General features: G+C 33.1%; 1 protein-coding gene across 1 annotated transcript in view; it reads left to right on the top strand.

Moving 5' to 3' along the window:
• The window catches only part of LOC145684611 (uncharacterized), a 98,062-nt gene extending 82,713 nt beyond the window's left edge, over positions 1–15,349 (top strand). The window contains exons 6-9 of the mRNA XM_081756998.1: positions 4,059–4,274; positions 6,047–6,156; positions 11,595–12,095; positions 15,142–15,349. Of these exons, the coding sequence (XP_081613124.1) occupies positions 4,059–4,274; positions 6,047–6,156; positions 11,595–12,095; positions 15,142–15,315 (1,001 nt within the window). The 3' untranslated portion in view covers positions 15,316–15,349. The remainder of the gene's footprint in view (positions 1–4,058; positions 4,275–6,046; positions 6,157–11,594; positions 12,096–15,141) is intronic.
• Positions 15,350–19,374: the final 4,025 nt, after the last annotated feature.

Genomic DNA, 19,374 nt, shown 5'->3' on the forward strand with positions numbered 1-19,374 from the left:
TATATATATATATATATATATATATATATATATATATATATATATATATATATATATATATATATATATATAAGGAAGATTGAAAAGGGCCGAAACCTAGAAAGAAGGGAAGGAAAACATCGTGAAAGAGATCTGTTCCAACAGAAGATGAGGAAGATGCAAACGAAGATGGCTGGATAAGGTATTGGAAGACCGACGAATAACGAAAATGAGTAGATGGAAAGAGAAAGCTTAAGATAGGAAATAATAGTGTCAATTGGTGGAGGAAGCCAAGATCCACACACAGGTGTAGAGTTAAATAGCAATAATGAATAAAAAAAATACAGGAAAAGGGGAAAGATTATAATATAAAACAATACCATATTATATCACGTAACTGTATATTTTAGAAGTCTAGTATATTGCTTTTGCTTTTTAATAAAATGAATACCTTATATAAGATTAGGTTAAGATATTTTAAGCATTTCATATTATCTATTATATAAAAGAGAACGTACAAAATCCTTTGTTCCCTCATCACGCTAATACGGCTGAACCGATTTCTTTCATTTTTGGGGGGTTATTAGGATTTGGACCCTAGATGGTTTTTATCATATCACTTTAATTTTTAATTAACAATGTCTTGAGATAATTGACCATTCAGGTGTCCACGTATTTATATGCAACCCGCATGACCGTTAACTCGGCGGGTTAACATAAATGACAGGCGATATACAGCGGAAAATAGCTTGAATCTTCTGTTTAAAATTTTTTAATTGATTTGCTTATTTTTACAGACACTTTTACAATATGCCAGCACCGGGATGACCGCAGCGAAGCGGGGCGGGTTAACATAAATGACAGGCGATATAATGTTAAGATTTACTGCAATCTTCTATGGTTTTTATCATATCACTTGAAAGCGAAAAAGTAAAAATTATCTAAGTAACAAAGTTTATTGCGTTCCGGGGTGACCGCAGCGAAGCGGGGTGAACGCTGCTAGTCTATTATATAAAAGAGAACGTACAAAATCCTTTGTTCCCTCATCACGCTAATACGGCTGAACCGATTTCTTTCATTTTTGGGGGGTTATTAGGATTTGGACCCTAGATGGTTTTTATCATATCACTTTAATTTTTAATTAACAATGTCTTGAGATAATTGACCATTCAGGTGTCCACGTATTTATATGCAACCCGCATGACCGTTAACTCGGCGGGTTAACATAAATGACAGGCGATATACAGCGGAAAATAGCTTGAATCTTCTGTTTAAAATTTTTTAATTGATTTGCTTATTTTTACAGACACTTTTACAATATGCCAGCACCGGGATGACCGCAGCGAAGCGGGGCGGGTTAACATAAATGACAGGCGATATAATGTTAAGATTTACTGCAATCTTCTATGGTTTTTATCATATCACTTGAAAGCGAAAAAGTAAAAATTATCTAAGTAACAAAGTTTATTGCGTTCCGGGGTGACCGCAGCGAAGCGGGGTGAACGCTGCTAGTCTTGTATACAAAGATATGGAACTTTTATTGAATATTTATACACCGTGAGCATGAAGTCCCACCCTGATTTATAAAAATTTATTACGGAATAAGCGTTGGACAGAATAATGTAAATTCTGGCCCGTCACATAGGTTAGTATTACAAGTTTCTTTAAAGACCAATAGATGGCACTAGTGCTACTCAAGTTAACTTGGCGCGCGCGGGTTAGTTAGCGAAATGCAGAAAGCGCAATGCGTGCTGTGGTATCACGCTCTCCCCGCCACAGACATTACTCCACTGGACTGTTTTTTATGGGGCTATATCAAGGACAGAGTCTATGCCACACCTGTTGCTGACGTCGAGGAACTGAAGGCTAGGATACAAGCAGTTGTGGGTACTATGACAGAAGACATGTTATAAAACACCTGTCGGGAACTGGAATACTACTTAGACATTCTCCGAGGTAGCAAGGGGGCACACGTTGAAGTGGTCTTTTAAAAAACTTGTAATACTAACCTGTGTAACTGACCAGTATTTACATTATTATGTCAAACGGTTCTTCTGTAATAAATTTTTGTAATCAGGGCAAGACTTTATGCTCACCCTGTATACTGAAACTTCTAAATAACTGACATCAATGGAACGTGATTATTCGCCGATAAACGAGAGATGTCAGGCACACGGAGATTACACGAAGTTAAATTACTTACAGCTGTTGCAGTAATTGTATACACTATACAGTAAATGTGTATATAGGTTAATATTAAAACATTGTGTTCAGTGCTTGAATCAGGGTGAGAAATAACTTTTCGCTGGGGTTTTATCGTAAAACAAACGGCATTTGTCTTATTTCCAATAATAATAATAATAATAATAATAATAATAATAATAATAATAATAATAATAATAATAATAATAATAATAATAATAATAATAATAATAATAACACACCATTGCTGGTGCGACAAGGGTATAGAGACTCTCAATCATCTTTTATTTGAATGTCTGCTTTTTCAACAGCATAGATGAATCTTTCTTCAAAAATTAAATTATCTTTTCGGTATAGGTCTCTTTTCTTATGAATACATCACGGCAACTTATACTTGGATGGCAATCGAAGTTATGGTTCAATTTCTGCTAATTAACGGAATCAGCCTATAAAAAATACCAAATAATGATTAATGTCATCAATATTTAGATAAAACAACAAGGAATACCATACCTTTTTAAATTTCTATCTTTATGTAAATCAGTGTATGCAACAATCCATTTTCGGAACCTCTTCCCTGATGAAGAAGACATTTCATTTTACCTGAAATATTCCTTCCTCAACCTAAGAATGGAAATTTGTACTTCAATTTATCCTTGGTATTTTTTAACAAACTTATTACTCGTAGCCTACTGAGACATTTTTAAGTCTGAAGCAACCCCCCCCCCCCTTTCATTGATAATAGTGTCAATAAGAAGAAGAACGGCATTTGTTCCCTTATCTTTGAAGTTGGGGGTAGATACAAACTCCAAGGAACAAGAGAGTGAATTTGTCAGGAAAGGGAAGAAGTTACGATAGAATTCTTGGTAATACCACTGGATTCCCTCCCCCCCCCCCATACACACACGATTGTTTATATTCATCAGAGGTTTTCTGGGATTTCCACCACGAAAAAATGTACAATAAGAATTTCAGTTCAGCTGCAACTGTTCTGTGATGGTTCATGAGATCATTGAATTATATGTAACAGATATTTTGTATGAAGGGAATTTTCTGTGTACTGTACTGTATCATATAGAGTGTAGAATTATTTTAAAAATTACAGAGGGCATTTTTTGTTCTAAGTTCGTATGAATTAGAAATAATTTACGTCCGGCATGAAGACATTGCTAAAACATTTAGGCGAAAGGAAGGTTGTCCATGTCCGTAAAAGGGAGGGCTCTATCCCATAATAATAATAATAATAATAATAATAATAATAATAATAATAATAATAATAATAATAATAATAATAATAATAATAATAATAACAACAACAACAACAACAACAACATGGACAACCTTTTTCTTCGCCTAAATGTTTTAGCAATGTCTTCATACCGGACGCAAATTATTATTATTATTATTATTATTATTATTATTATTATTATTATTATTATTTTGCCAGGATAAAAATATCTGTTTGTATTATGGAGATTTCGCTTTATTAGGATACTGTGATATTTGTTATTTATGTTAAAGTATTATTGGGAATGTGATGTATGCACATTATTATTAGTACCAAGATTGTCTATAAGTTATAGACATTTGCTACTTCAGCAAACATTGCATATATTATTCAGAAAGCATTGTTTTATTGCATGTATTAAAAAATCCTCCAGGAAACCTTGATTTTATTGAAAAAAAGTTGTCTTACATACAGCTGTATTTTTTAACGTCAACGTCCAAAGTTTATATTTATTATGATATGATTTGCAGTGTAAAATTGGAGGAGAAAAATAAAATATAATTGTTCAACAAAGCAATGCGAAATATTATATTAATATATTGTTTCCTTTTCAGTCAATGAGAGGTTGAATTAACTCATTCTCTTACAGAGATGCAACTTCCAGAGGAAGAAACACCAAGATCTGTGTATGGACACAGCATAAAAATCCCGCCAATTGAAAATTTGTCTGTGTGTCGTTCTCCCTACGCAAGCACTACCAATATCACTGTCTTCCTACCTGAGATGGGAGCTTCCATAAATTTTGAAACTGTCACAGTCACCAAGATTGACGGAGTTACACTTCAAGTCTTCCATCCTTCTGAAAGTAAGTTTTCTCACAAGATCAGCTATGGAAATGTGATCATCGCATATATATATATATATATATATGTTTAGAGTATTATATTTAAATTCAAATGTTAGAGCGTGGTGTGGTCCAGGGTTCGATTTCCAGTGAGATGCAAAATTTTTGATAGTGATCCAGTTTTGTGAGGAAGTTAAATAAATTAAGATGTAGTGAACTTTGGTCTAGAAAGTTAGAATTCATGGTGATGAGTAGCCAATGTGCTGACCAGACACCATCTAATTAAGAAAAGCTGTTTTGCCTGGCTAGAGCACTTCGTAAACCATAACCCAAGGGACTAGTTTAAGCAGAGGCTGAAGGAAGCAAAGCAGACAAAATTAGCAAGGAGCCAGCGCAGTGGCGTATTTAGGGGGGCTTAAGCCTCCCCCCTCCCGAAATCTTATTTACTATAGTAAAGTATATGAAATATCTTGCAGAATTTTCACATTTTCAGGCAAAGACTCCCAAAAGTTAGCAAAACCCCTCCTCCCGAAACAAAATCGTAAATACGCCACTGAGCTAGCAAGAGAATTTCTCTGACAGCTAGCAGCGGCGTTGCCAATGTTCGCATGTTAAGGCTTTCTTCGGAGCAATTATAATGGTAATTTAATTAATGGTATAAGACAGAGTAAACGTGGTTAGTAACACTAGTACCCAAGTAGGGGCTGCAGTTTCTGTCCCCATATGGTAAGAAACTTCAGAGACCATCTCTTGTTGACCCTGCTATAGTTTTGAAGCATTTCGACAGTCAGTTGATTTTCCTTTAATCAAAGGTGAAAGGAAAATGTAAATGGTTTTTAAAAAAGGAAACGAAAAAAAAAATATGATTCCAACTTGACTGCTTGATATTCGTTTTTCAGTTCCTCCCTTCTTTAAAATTTTTCTTTGTGATGCAAGGAATATCTGATGACAATTGAAAACTTTCAAAATTTATTTTGCTACTGCTTTTATTTCGTGTGTGATGTAGAAACAATGCATTTTGTTATAAAATGTCTTTCCGGCAACTTGAAAGCTTTTGATCCAAGGAACGGAAATAAAAATACAAACAATAACTTTTTTGCTTTGGTTAAAAATGCTTACAATACATTAAATATACTTACAACAGTATACACTACTTTAAAATTAAGTTTTAGTCTTACGACAAAAGCTACTACACATAATGGATAAAGGCACATAACATGTTAAAACGAAACAAAGTTCATTATCAGACTACCTCAATAACGATGTTTTCACATTCGGATTCTAATGTCATAAAAGCATCATATTCGCAGTTTAACTTGCACTTGTACTATATAATGTTGTTAAAACCAAGTAATATTTTTTTAAAAACACTAGTAACGATATACTAATTGAAATCGTAACATACAAAGAATAGATCGATCTATTCCTACTTAAGGTATCTAGATTACTAATAGTAGCGTACTGCTCTCGATCTTAATCCATCACGGGCTTACAAAGGGGAGAGCTGTGTTGTACTGATGTACTTGACAAAGTGTTTCCGTGCAACACAACTTTTCCCTTGGTAAGTCCGTTCTTTTTTATTCCTTGATGTTTCTATTCTTTTTCTTCCTGTCTTTAACCTTCGTGACCAAGACTCCAGGAGAGAGTCGAAAGCTTAAAGAAAATTCAGGAGTTAGAGAAGTCTGTAAGTAGAATAATAGTAATTATTAGCTTGTAATCATATTTGTTTTCTATATGATCCAGTTTTATCGATATAATTCATAATTTAATAATAAATTGTGATTATTTTACAGAAAGTTACTCGCAAGTTTATCAAAATCATTTAACTGGGCTCAAAACAACAATAGGCTTTCCAATCTATGAAAACCTCATCAATATTAGCATGGATTCTTTTCAAACCAAGGTGAGTCATCTTTTTTTACAAGTCCAAAACAAAAATGTGGATATTTTGTCACTTTTTCGATACGAACACAACTCTTGAAAAGATACCCTAGTAAGAGTTGAGATTGAACATTCAGAACATTTATAAAATGCAGAATTAGGGTTGCTGGATTAAACTGAAAGCAAACACAGAAACCAGCGGCACTTGTGTAATTAGATATACACATTTAAAATTGAAAATTTCTGCGTATTATACTCACCGTTCCTTATAACACTTATAACCACTATTAATAACTACTAGCACTATTATTACTACTAACTAAAAGTATACTATTCCGAACTAAATGAAAATAAATAAGTAATTATAGACACTTACATTTTACTGATATTTTCTCTTGCTCCTCGCAGCATTGAAGAAGAGTTCAGCACCGTTTTATCGAAATTTCAGCGGAGCATTTTCAAAGTTCAACTGAAAACAAATTTCGTGCATCACAAATTCCGTTGGCATTTTGTTTCTATTACCTAACCCTAAATCTTCCATTACACTTAACACTCGTTCAACCTGTGTGCATTATTGACTGGTATAGCGAGAATATACTGAATAATTTTGAACAGGTTTGGTCCATCTGCTTTCTCGAAAAAAAAAAAGCTATAATTAACATTATTTATGCGTATTATTATAATTCCTATAAAATATTGAAATAAATTTCGAAATAGAAAACTGACGGTACAGTTTGTTTCCATCGAAACTAATTTAGCGGCTGTCAAATTATTAAATGAAAGTAGTATTAATACCACACGATAATACAGGAGTAACAATCAAAAGAATTTGAACGTAGCCTATTGTTACAATAAAAAATTAATCCTTGTAAATAATTATCAACGACTGAGTGCAACATGTATTAAGCTTATAGATAACTTAATATTTAAACCCATAGATTTAACTCGTTGGCCTGTGGAAGGTATTTCAAACCCCGAGCACTGCAGGCGGTACCTGAAGATCTAAAAACACTATGTAAAATACAAAGAAATGTTTCCATATGTATCACCTGAACATGGTACAAACCTATATACGAGTATCATTTGCAGATAATCAATAGTAAACACATTATTTCTCAATGTTCATCCTTTAGTGTATCTATCTGTCTTAAATAGAAGCACTTAGTGTTAAGAAATAATACTAAGTGAGCAACTTCATTGTTTCTCATCTCTCTTTAAAAAAAATACACGAAATATCTCTTTCTTACTTGTATCTCCATGGAAATAAAATGACAAATTCAAACTCCATGAGTATTTATAAAGTCACAAATAAAACAAACTATTAAGTACTATACAAACTGTCACTCTCAGTAAAAATACTGACATTGCGTAGCGTATAACTATAAAGAAGAAAGCCATTTAAATGTTAAAAGTTTTAACATTAAAAACTTCATTTAATTCGGAGTAAATTGCTACGAAATTTACTCTTAATAATTTAGCACTGAAAACTGAAAATAATTCATAATAGTGATTGTCTGCATTTGTATAACGATAATGGTTATAATAAAAGCTCATTGTTTAAATTGCCAAACAAATTTAACATACTAAATAGATGTTAGTATAATAATAAACGGGCCTATCCGGTTGCAATGATGTGAACAGAGTTTGGGAAGATGGCTGAAATTCAGCTCAAATGTAGAAAAGACTATGTTCGAAAAGCAAATTGTCCTAAAATGGATAGAACATAGAAAGAAAAGAAAGGAAAAGAAGCATGAAACATTAACATTAATGTCAATGAAAAACAAATAATTCCTCCACTTATCTCAAAACCCAAAACAGGGAGATGGCTGTAATTCGGCTTAAATATAGAAGAGATTATGTAGATTAAATATTCCAAAAACAAATTGCCCTAAAATGGATGGAATATAGTCTAAAGATTCACGAAACACGAACGTTAAAGTCGATGGCAAATCAGTAAAAAAATGAAGTCATCCACATATCTCAAAAATTATAATAAGATGGCTAATTGAAAGCTTATTGCAAAGACATAATAAAGAACTTAAAAATCATGTATAGCACGTAAGGTAAATATGGATAGAACATTGTCAAAAGTCAAGTTGTTTGAGTAAAATCAATAATGATAAAGTACATGCATCTTCTTCGAATTACCCAGGGCCTCCACGAGGAGGTTACGTGGTTGAAATATATCACATTTTGATTTGGAATCTCCAAACACGATTTAACACGCAACATGACTTTTGACTTGATCACGTGACACAGTTTGGTGTTCATGGCAAACCGGATAGGCCGTTTGGTTTTTCAGATGGACGTAGAATATTTAAGTGCTACATTTTATAACTAAACTAATTACAATCTCGTAATATATGAAAATGTTAAAATGCAATGCGGATGCTAATAAGCAAAATAAAATATGACTTTTGTAATTATTATTATTCAGTGTGAAAAATACATTTTTAAAGCAAAACCAGTTTCGTATTTTGGTAAATATTATTAACACATTTGCAAAATATCAGAATCAGATGACAAAATGTTTGGCGCTTTTTTTTTTTTTTTTTTTTTTTTAAGCCGAAGTATTATAGATTAAATTTGACAGAACCTTAATAATTTAGTTGTTCAATTTACATACGTAATGCTTAAGGTAGAACTTACAGTATTTTAACCTAACTGAATTAATGATAAAATAAGTGTAAACTCGAACAGAGAGGAACTAAATAGTATTCTTTATTGTCTAGTATATATAAAAAATATAATGAATGAATCAAAGTTTGAGAGAACTGTGGATTCTTTGTTTGTTTTTGCATAAGCTAAAGTTGGATATTGGACCTCAAATGGGACCTTTAGCTATGATAGTACTTATGTCGTGAAGAATATAAATAAATACTTATTGCCCTAATATAGTACAGATAGGGCCGTATTTATTATTTTTGCCGCCCTGGGCCATTACAAAATTGGCGCCCCCTCATATAAACAAATACCGCTGTAGAAGATATGAGACAGTGAAGTGAATAATTAATGTTAAGTGGAAGTAGAAAAAATAAAGTACACACAATAAATAAAATAATATATAACAATTGATGGACGATATCAAAACAGAAAAATCGTATGTGAAAATGAAGAGATTAGCAGAAGACCGTGGAGCATGAAAACTTTTCAGTTGCAGCAAGTGGCCTACTAATAACAGCAGAATACCTATGATATAGATGATGATGATATTATTATTATTATTATTATTATTATTATTATTATTATTATTATTATTATTATTATTATTATTATTATTATTATTATTATTATTATTATTATTATTATTCTGCTATTATTAGTAGGTCACTTGCTGCAACTGAAAAGTTGTTCTCTTGTGTTTGTTAAATTTTACTATCTTGCAAAAGGTCTAAAAACAAATTATGTCATGGAGTTTATTCACATTAATTATGATTCTTGGTTTTTGTTATGAAACAAGATACTGCAAGCTAGCATATTACATCAAAAGAACTTACATAACAAGACTGTTAAATAACTGTTACTAAATCAACATTTTAATTTCGAAATTGTATCAGAGAATGTTTGTAATATTGTAAAATCTTTGTAGTCATCTTTTCCAGTAATTTCTTAGATTGGCAGAATTTAAAATATCTGGAACTTTGTGTCCTGAAAATTTCAAAATTAAGGTTTTTGGTCAGCAGAATGTTCTTTCTCAACTGAGATTCCACATGCCTGCTGAAGTCGTTGCCGTCTGAAAGACTTCTTTGAAAATCTGCAATCTCACGTTTTTCGGTCATATAAAATGTTTCCTTCAAAATTCAGTGGGGAGTGTCAAACAGAGTGGAAAAGAGGAACAAGAGACGTTATTCGAGTCACCGAAGTAAAATCTCGGAATAACTTCAGAGTATAGATAAATCGATAAACGAGTCACATCTTAGAAGTAATTACGCACCTCGCGGTATGCGACTTGTGAAATATCTTTAGGATATTGTTCGAATCTGAATAGTGGTTAAAGGATTCAAGAAAGACTTTTATTGTTATGTGCTCAAGTCATCAAGCTTAACGATCTTAGAGGACATTTTATATAGACCAAAGACAGAGCTGTGGATTAGGATCTTTTGACGGCAAGGAATCAGCGGCACAACAGGTATGACATTCTTATTTTGGCCTGTTTCCTTTATCATTATCCTTCACGAATTCCAGATAGATAAACATGCTCAATCTAAATTTCTTGAAACCTCAAATTTGTACGAACCTGTTCCTAATAAATCAAATTAACATGAACACGAAAACTTTACTAATTTTTGTACCAGCTTCAATAATCATCTCTAATCAAGTTTTGCTTGCAATTTATACAATTTCTGCTCGAGTTTTAGGAGCATATTTGAGAGAGAAATTTTAGATATTTCTCTAATTCGGTCTGGTTTTTACTTAGTTGCTACGATCCCCACCATACACATATAGAATTAGAGTAAGCCAGGCGAACAATATATATATATATATATATATATATATATATATATATATATATATATAAAAGAGAACGTACAATTCTTTGTCCGCTCATCACGCTAATACGGCTGAACCAATTTCTTTCATTTTTGGGGGGTTATTAGGATTTGGACCCTAGATGGTTTTTATCATATCACTTTAATTTTTAATTACCAGTGTCTTGAGATAATTGACCATTCAGGTGTCCACAAATCCTTTGTTAGTTCATCATAGGTAAAAATAAACGTATTTATATGCAACCCGCATGACCGTGTCACTCGGCGGGTTAACATAAATGACAGGCGATATACAGCGGAAAATAGCTTGAATCTTCTGTTTAAATTTTTTTAATTGATTTGCTTATTTTTACAGACACTTTTACAATATGCCAGCACCGGGATGACCGCAGCGAAGCGGGGCGGGTTAACATAAATGACAGGCGATATAATGTTAAGATTTACTGCAATCTTCTATGGTTTTTATCATATCACTTGAAAGCGAAAAAGTAAAAATTATCTAAGTAACAAAGTTTATTGCGTTCCGGGGTGACCGCAGCGAAGCGGGGTGAACGCTGCTAGTATATATATATATATATATATATATATATATATATATATATATATATATATATATATATATATATATATATATATATATATATATATATATAATCAGTAATATGAATGCTCCCCACGCGCGTGCACAATGACTATGCCCTATATAACGGTCTAAACAGTCTTTTAAAGTAAATGGAAACCTGGTATTACAGCACGCACATAGGGAAATGACACCTGGAACGCAAGGTGTTAACTTTGAATAAATTTCAAATCTGTTTTGAGATGTCTTCAATATTTTAGATATAAAGATATGCATACCTTGATTATCAAAATTGTTAATTAATTAATTAGTAATGTGGCAATCAATATGAAAAACTAATATACATGAATGAATACTTAGATCTAATAAATACTTTCTGACTCATTGCAGATACTTGTGGAACCTATTACTGGTGAGTTTTGGATGCTATCTTCAGTGTTCACAGTTTATGCTAAACTAAACCATACGGATATTTCTCTTATTTTGGAGAACTATACATGTTGTTGTATGTCGAATAACACGAAGGAACAGACATTACAAGAAATCACTGCATCTTCATCAACACTTTGTGAAGTGCCAAGTGCAAATGGTGTACAATGTAACTCTGAAGAGGCTCAAAATGTTACTAGTGAAGTGGAGAACTCATGTGATACAAATACTGATGCAACAATGGTGCCACGGTGCACTTTAAATGCTCCCACAATAACAATGTCCAACAGTGCTGCAAGATGTTGCCGTCAGAACAAGAACTGGCTCAAAGTGTGCCTTTCAAAAAGTGATAACAAAGTCAAACGAAGGCAGAAGAATAGATTTTCTGTATTGTTACCTTTGTACACAGTTGTTAGAGAAGAAGCGGCAAATAGAGACCAAAATTCCGTATATCAAAAAGAGGTACGTCTAAGATAATATGCGTACAGTCTTTCTTTTTTTTTTTTTTTTTTTAAGAGAACTGACTATCCACATCCCTTTGAAAAACCCTGTACTCTTACCTATAGTTGCATTTATGCATTTAAATCAAACAAAACTGAATTTTATTTATTTAGTCAGTTATGATCTTTATTTCGAGATAAAGTATTAGAATTTCCTGCATATGGTTGTCACAATATGCCTGTTTGAAGCAGGAGGATGGCCAAAGTTTTTGAACAAGACTGTACTAGCAGGATGACCTTTTTTTTTTAAAAAAAAAAAAAAGGGAAATTTTGAAACAAATAATTTCATGAAAACAATTTTTTTAAAAATATCTCTCATTTAATAGTAAAAATAATGCCATTTTAGAATATACAAAAAGAGATCACAAGCTGACAAATCAGAGGATCTGGGAGGCCATTGAATGTCACCATTTTTCGAAATTACACATTCCCCAAACAACTGGCGTTCAACAATCATCGATATTCGTGCTATGTGGGACCTTGATTCATCTTGTTGAAACCAGTCTGTATCAATATTATGTGGAAACCTGTAGTTGTTGCGCAACAAAGGTTTCAAGCATGGCGACGTAACGATTTGTTGTGCCTGTAATCACATGGCCATTCCCGTCCTCAAAACAATAAGCGCCGATCACACCGTATGATAACATAACACACCAGACAGTAACTTTGTTGCTGTGCAATGGACGCAGGTGTAGCTCCATAGGATTGTCTTGTGCCCATGGTGTCCTAAATTAAAAGGACTTCGGAATTCTCTACACTGTCTCCTCTACACTGTCATTGTTCTTGTGAAAAGCTTTGATCGCGAAAGCACTTTCTGTACCACTCCAATCATTCATGATAACTAAATGATAGGGTGTCGTTGATAGGCTGGCGTACGTTATTCAATGTTACCAAACTCCTACTGTTGTCAACACAGCTTTCAAAATTTCCCGTTTGTTTGAATCACCCTGTATATGATATAATAAGGTGAAGGTCGTATACATTACATATTATTATCATGAACAGTGTTCTAGTGCATGAAATCCGAAGAGAGCAAAGTAAAAAGTTTTGCTTCATTTCATACTTCCCATTACGCTGAATACTAAATCAACTGTTAACCATATTTAATTTATAAGGGATATACTTCCTATTGTTGCGCAAGATATATATATATACTGCGAAAAGCTTAAGAGTTATATTTGATAGAAAAAACATATAATGGTTGTGCTATAAAGAACACAACTTTTGAAATGCCCGCCATTTCTATTCTAGTAAGTTGACAGCACTGAACGTTACACGATTTTCATCTGTTATCTTTGTAGTTAGTAGTCACGGAGCGCCGAATAGCGCATGATCGTCATCTGTTTTCTGTACGCGTAGGAATGGAGCGCTTTACGAAGGAACAGCGTGTTGTCATAGTGAAAACTTATTACAGATGATGTGAATGTTGTGCAGTCTCTCCTCCGTAGAATGTTTGGCCAACGTAATGTACCGAATAAGTCGAATGTGATGAGTCTGATCGCTAAATTTGAGACAACCAGTTTGGTTGTGGACACTAAACCCTTGTGGCGTCCTCGTGTTAGTCGCGTTGCATTCTTTATGCAACCGTTTAAAATGCTTTATAATGTTATACATCGTTAGCTGAATGACATAACGTTGTATCAATTACCCTAATTTTTAAAAGATGGAATTTAGTTATTCACATGTTTATTCACGTATAAAACATAAAAATACCTGTCATACGTATTACTGAGTATAAAAAGTCAGTGAAACAAATTTAGATAGTAAATAGTAAGGGAAAATAGAACTACAAAATACCTTAGATCATAGTAAAGAAAAAAGAAATACAAAAATAAGGTCATAAGGTCACGTAGTTATATGCCGTAATTAACTACATTAGTACATATAGGACATCTCATTCGAAAAAAAAAAACTGCACGGCTTTCCTGTCTTTTCAACGAACTTAAAAAAAAAATCCTTATTGAATCCTCTATGTCTGTGTGTGTCTGTCTTGTCTGTTATTTGCGAGTTTTTTCAGTTTTGAGCCCTCCTTTCGATAGAGCGTCAAAAGCTATCTGAAAAAAGTGATGGAATTTTACGAGTCACTCTTACCGTTCCCGAAATACTGGGCCAAAAAATGGCCAATTTCCGGAGATTTAAGAAGCTGTATCTCGGGAACCGTAAGCTATAGACAGGTCATATTGATATTGACCAATACCTAAGAGCATGATGAACATTTTGGTACCAAATAGTAACCAGTGGCCACTGTCCAACTGGCCACTGGTTTGCCAGTGGCCACCAGTTAATATTGGTACCAAAATGTTTACCATCCTCTTAGATATTGATTAACACGAATACCACCTCTTTATGACTTACCGTTCCAGAAATATTGGCCAAAAAAGTTCGAATTTCGGGAGATTTAAGGAGCTATACCTCGGGAACCGTAAGTCATATAGAGATGATATTTTGCGAATTTTTGCGAAACAAAAGAAGGTGCGAATAAAAAAAAGATTCATTTTTACATGCAGGAACAATCACAGTTATCCTTCCATCCCCATCTCTCCATTCTTTTTAAGTTCGTTCTGCCAATGTTCTTGAAGCATTCTCGACTGGTTGTATCCCTTTTCTTCTGTTCCATGATCTGAGGACAATACATATTCTATTTGAAAAGAATAGTACTCACAATGCATAATAGTTGGTATGCATTCCATCGTTTCTTTGAATAGTTTCTATTGTAGATTCTACTCTATTATATTTCATTAGCTGAGAGATTGTGTGATAACACTGTATGTTACGGTTTGAAAAATAAGCTGTCAACACGGAAATCATATAACTACGCCCAGGTTACAAATTCTCTTTCAGAAAATGTCATCAAGACTCAATATGAACTTTTTTTTTTTTTTTTTTTTAAAAAAAAAAAGGTTAAATTATTAGCTTACATTTTTACTTTAGACATATTTATATTGCGTATGTTCTGTTTCATCTACGATTACTGTATACTGATTAAATGTTCTTTCATTTTCTTTCAGAAAAAGATCCTAAAAATTGCTTGCACTGGAACAATTGTGTTCTCAATTTTGGGTGCCGTGGTGATTCTTGCAGGCTATTACGTTGCACTGATCAATGTTGCCACCATCAACCAAATAGTCCCAACTACTTACATGCCAGGCAGCAATGGCAGTAGCAGAGCTGACAAGGACTAAAATTTCGATTGTGCTTTTTTTTTTTTTTTTTTTTTTTTTTACATGTACAAGAAAAAGAAAATAAATCTATATGTACAAAAATGGTGAATTATTTTAGATAATTTAATTATTCTTTGAATTAAACATTAATATTTTTAACTGTCGAAACAGAAGACAAAAAAGATGGAACATACAAATAGGACAAGAAGGATAACTTCAGACAACAAAGCCTTATCGAATGACGAGAAATTATTCGAAATATGTAAGTAATGTTGAAAAGACACTCTTCATCATAGTCTCCCACAGCGGGGGCAAGGGGGAAGAGTTGCTCGTCCCAGGATTTTCGAAGGATGTTCAGTTTATGGAAGTAAATGTCAAGATATACTAATTTACTTACTCACCTACCATAGTATTTAATAGTATATTTTATTTACTGTAGTTAATAAGGATATGTGCGTAAATAATTTATTTTATATCAGGATTGCTACTGATCTGGAGAAATTTATTTCCCTGACTTTCATGACAGGTGTCGGATGACATTGACAAATAAATAAGGAATATATAACAGTCAATATTTATATTGGAGAACATTTATTTTATAGAAACAAATAGTAATTAATCAATTGCTCGTACCTCTGAGCAACATCTCATACTGTGATCATTAATATGTATCCACAAACCAAACAGGTATTATAATGGTTGGCTAAACTGAAATTGGTGTCCAATTAATGTTAGAAAAAATATATTTTATAAAAATTTCCCCGACTTTCCTTGATTTCCAACCTTTTTCCCTGAGCTTCCCTGACTTTCCTGACCAATAGGAACCCTGTATATGATGTATTATATGTCCGAGTGCATCGAAGTGTGTGTGTGTATTTGCGATTATACTTGTGTATCTGTCATTTCCTCCTGGCCTTTTGGCCTTCTTTGGGAAAAAAATCCTGCGGTCGTTCCTGGTCTTCATGCTATGGGTTCTATCATGTGTATATATTATTACTAACGTAGAGATGATAATAGGCTTAGTCAAATTCTAGATAGAAGTTTATTATAAGCAATTAAAAGCTGTTACAAAATAATCAATGAACCATTCTTTAGCGCTATCTTACATAAGTAAATCAAAAATGCCTAAATAGTGTGACCTAAGGATCTTCATGAGATAAGTATTTTTCTCGAAAAGCTCTAAAAAGCATAAGGCAGCAATATCACTTTCTAAAGCTAAAAAATTCTCGAATATTTTATTTCGTATTTTTGGACTTGTGTATCGATGAATCAGTACAGTGGACTCTAGTGGAATAAAATTTGACTCATCCATTTTATTATCAGGATTCTTGAAGAAAATCCATTTTCCAGTTCCCGTCGGGCACTTTCTATAACAGGACATGTCGGTCATAGGACTCTTAGTCTTCGCTGCTGAATTTTTACAGAGGATCTCAGCCCATAAAAAACCTCTGCTTCTGTGTAGAATTTTTTGCTTGCTCCAAATACCAGCCTATATTTGGATGCAAAACTATTCTCAGTGCTCTTCGTCATCGTTTCCCAAACGGCTTACGGATCATGAGAATACGCTCTCTTCCTTTGCTGTCACGTAGAATGATTTGGTGACACTCATTGTAACAAAAATGTGGTGTTTGTGGGAACACAGTATTCTTGAAAGGAGCATTCGTGATGTTAAGGCAAATAAAATTATGACAGTAAAAAGTTAACTGAAATTCATCAAATTTTAAATAGTATTTTTATGGTACTACGTGTCTAATAACACAATGATATCACCACCAGCATAGGCAAACAGCTAAACAACTGCCTTCTGCGAATCGACATGGAGCGGACACGGCAGAAAAAGTTTTATTGAAATATAAAGTGTTAGCACATATATAAATGTTGTTTAAACGTCGACAGTACTGAAAACTACGAAAATGAAATAATTTGTTCAAGATTATTTCGCGCGTTCCACATCGCGTTTAAGAACTCCTTTGTATGCATTAATTTCGTGTGTGTTTCGCAATTTTCAAAAGCCATTTCCTGTTTCGAAAATAATAATCATAAGAAAGTAAATAAAGAAGGTGAAATAAAGTAAAAACACCCAGAAATTTAAATTTAGATAAATTGTGAAAGTTTTCGTTATTTCTGGTTGAATAAAAAAAAAAAAAAAAGATATTCCACACGATTTTTATTATTATTATTATTATTAGTGGAATATACCGAGGATAATGTGATAGAAAGTTCTTTTTATCAGTGTAGTTGGTAGTGTTTGTAAAAATTCGTTACCATGTGTTAATTAATAAGTATAACCTCCGTTGGAGTAAGTGCCACGAAGCTTTTTGCATGAAGCTATTTCCTCAATATTAAATTTTAATGCAAGATCACACTTTTTTTTTTTTTTTTTTTTTTTTACATGTTACTAGTGCGTAATACTTTTTGTTTCAGGTTTATAATTTAACCCTTATCCGGGCAACCGGGGCCTCCCAGGCCCAGTAGCTTCATTTTTCTAAAATTTCTCAATAACCATACATATTTCGAAGATATAAAATACTGAATTCTTCTATCTTTCGTCAAAGTTAAAATCATGAACATATCAAGTTGGTAAAGCTTTTTTTTTTTTTTTTTTTTTTTTTTAATTTGAAAATTTTTCCTGACGTAACCGGGGCCTAGGAGGCCCCGTATAACTTTAGTGAAATTCCTGTCAAATATTAGATCAAATTGTCACATAATTATATATTGAACACGTGACTATTGTAACCTTTAGTCGGAACAGTATGCGGCAACAGACATTGAATTTTGAGTGTTCTGCACTTAAAATATATATTGGGCCTGACAGACCCCGGTTGCCCGCTTACGCTACAAAAATGTCTGGACCGGATTTGCTATTCTGCTTGGTCGGCTTACAAAAGCGTGACACGAAGTTTCGCTACTTGACAAAAATATATACCGGTACATTTTAGACTAGTCTGAACAGTAAGTGACAATAGGCATTGATTTTGTGTATTCTGCACTTAAAATATATACTGGGCCTCACAGGCCCCGGTTGCCCGTTTACGTTACAAAAATGTCTTGCCCGGATAAGGGTTAATTTTGTACCCTTTTTATGTTATCAGTTTCCCGTGGCTATATACAGACACAACCGGGGACCGAACTGAGTAATTAGTAATACTATTTTATATACGGTTCACCTTTTTATTATTTTTTCTTTCCATTAGATCGTCAGTAATACGGGGAAACGAACGCACTGGTGATCTTCACTGACCCGCGTAGCGTACCGAACCCCGGATAATGGTATAATTAATGCTTTTGTATTTGGGTTCGAATCCCGGGACATAAGTATAATCCCTCATTAGAAGTTTAATATACTCTATTTTGGTTCATATGGCGCTGGGTTATATTTTCTGTGTGAATCCAATAGCTATTTACCACAAGAAGGACTAAAATTAAACTAGACAGGACATTTAAAAGCAATCAGAAATTGCTTTTAATCTAAGGTGGATGACTTTCACATTGTATTCTTTAGAAGAATGTTTTTTATCATCATCCTGTTAAATTTTGGTATCGTACAAACACTTCCGGTGATATCAGAATAAGGGAGAAGATATAAATGAGATAAGAAAATATACTTTTGGAGGTATCCCATTTTATGCTACCAAGTACAAAATTATGAATTTTGGTCATTACTCCAAGTTATAACGTACATATAACAAATCGATAATATTTTGTGCTTAATCGTTATATATCGGAAAACAGTATTTTATCTTTGCTCACTTTAAATCCGAAGTTGATTGAGTACGTGAAATAAATTCATCCCCTGCAATGCGTGTAGGCTAATACTTATAAATCAATTTAAATCTTTATATCATTTGCTTCTTTTTTCTTCCGAAAATTAGATAAAAAGCTGTTAAGATTTTTAAAAAGGATCTTTAACGGAATATACTAACGGAGTATTTATAAATACGGAATAAATACTCCGTTGATCTTTAACGGACGACGACGACGACGACGACGACGACTACGACTACTACTACTACTACTACTAATAATAATAATAATAATAATACTGTGCCCTATAAAACCCGAAATATTTTTATTTAATTA

This window comes from Thermobia domestica, chromosome 5 (assembly GCF_964235325.1).
Source record: "Thermobia domestica chromosome 5, izTheDome1.hap1.1, whole genome shotgun sequence".
NCBI classification, from domain to species: domain Eukaryota; kingdom Metazoa; phylum Arthropoda; class Insecta; order Zygentoma; family Lepismatidae; genus Thermobia; species Thermobia domestica.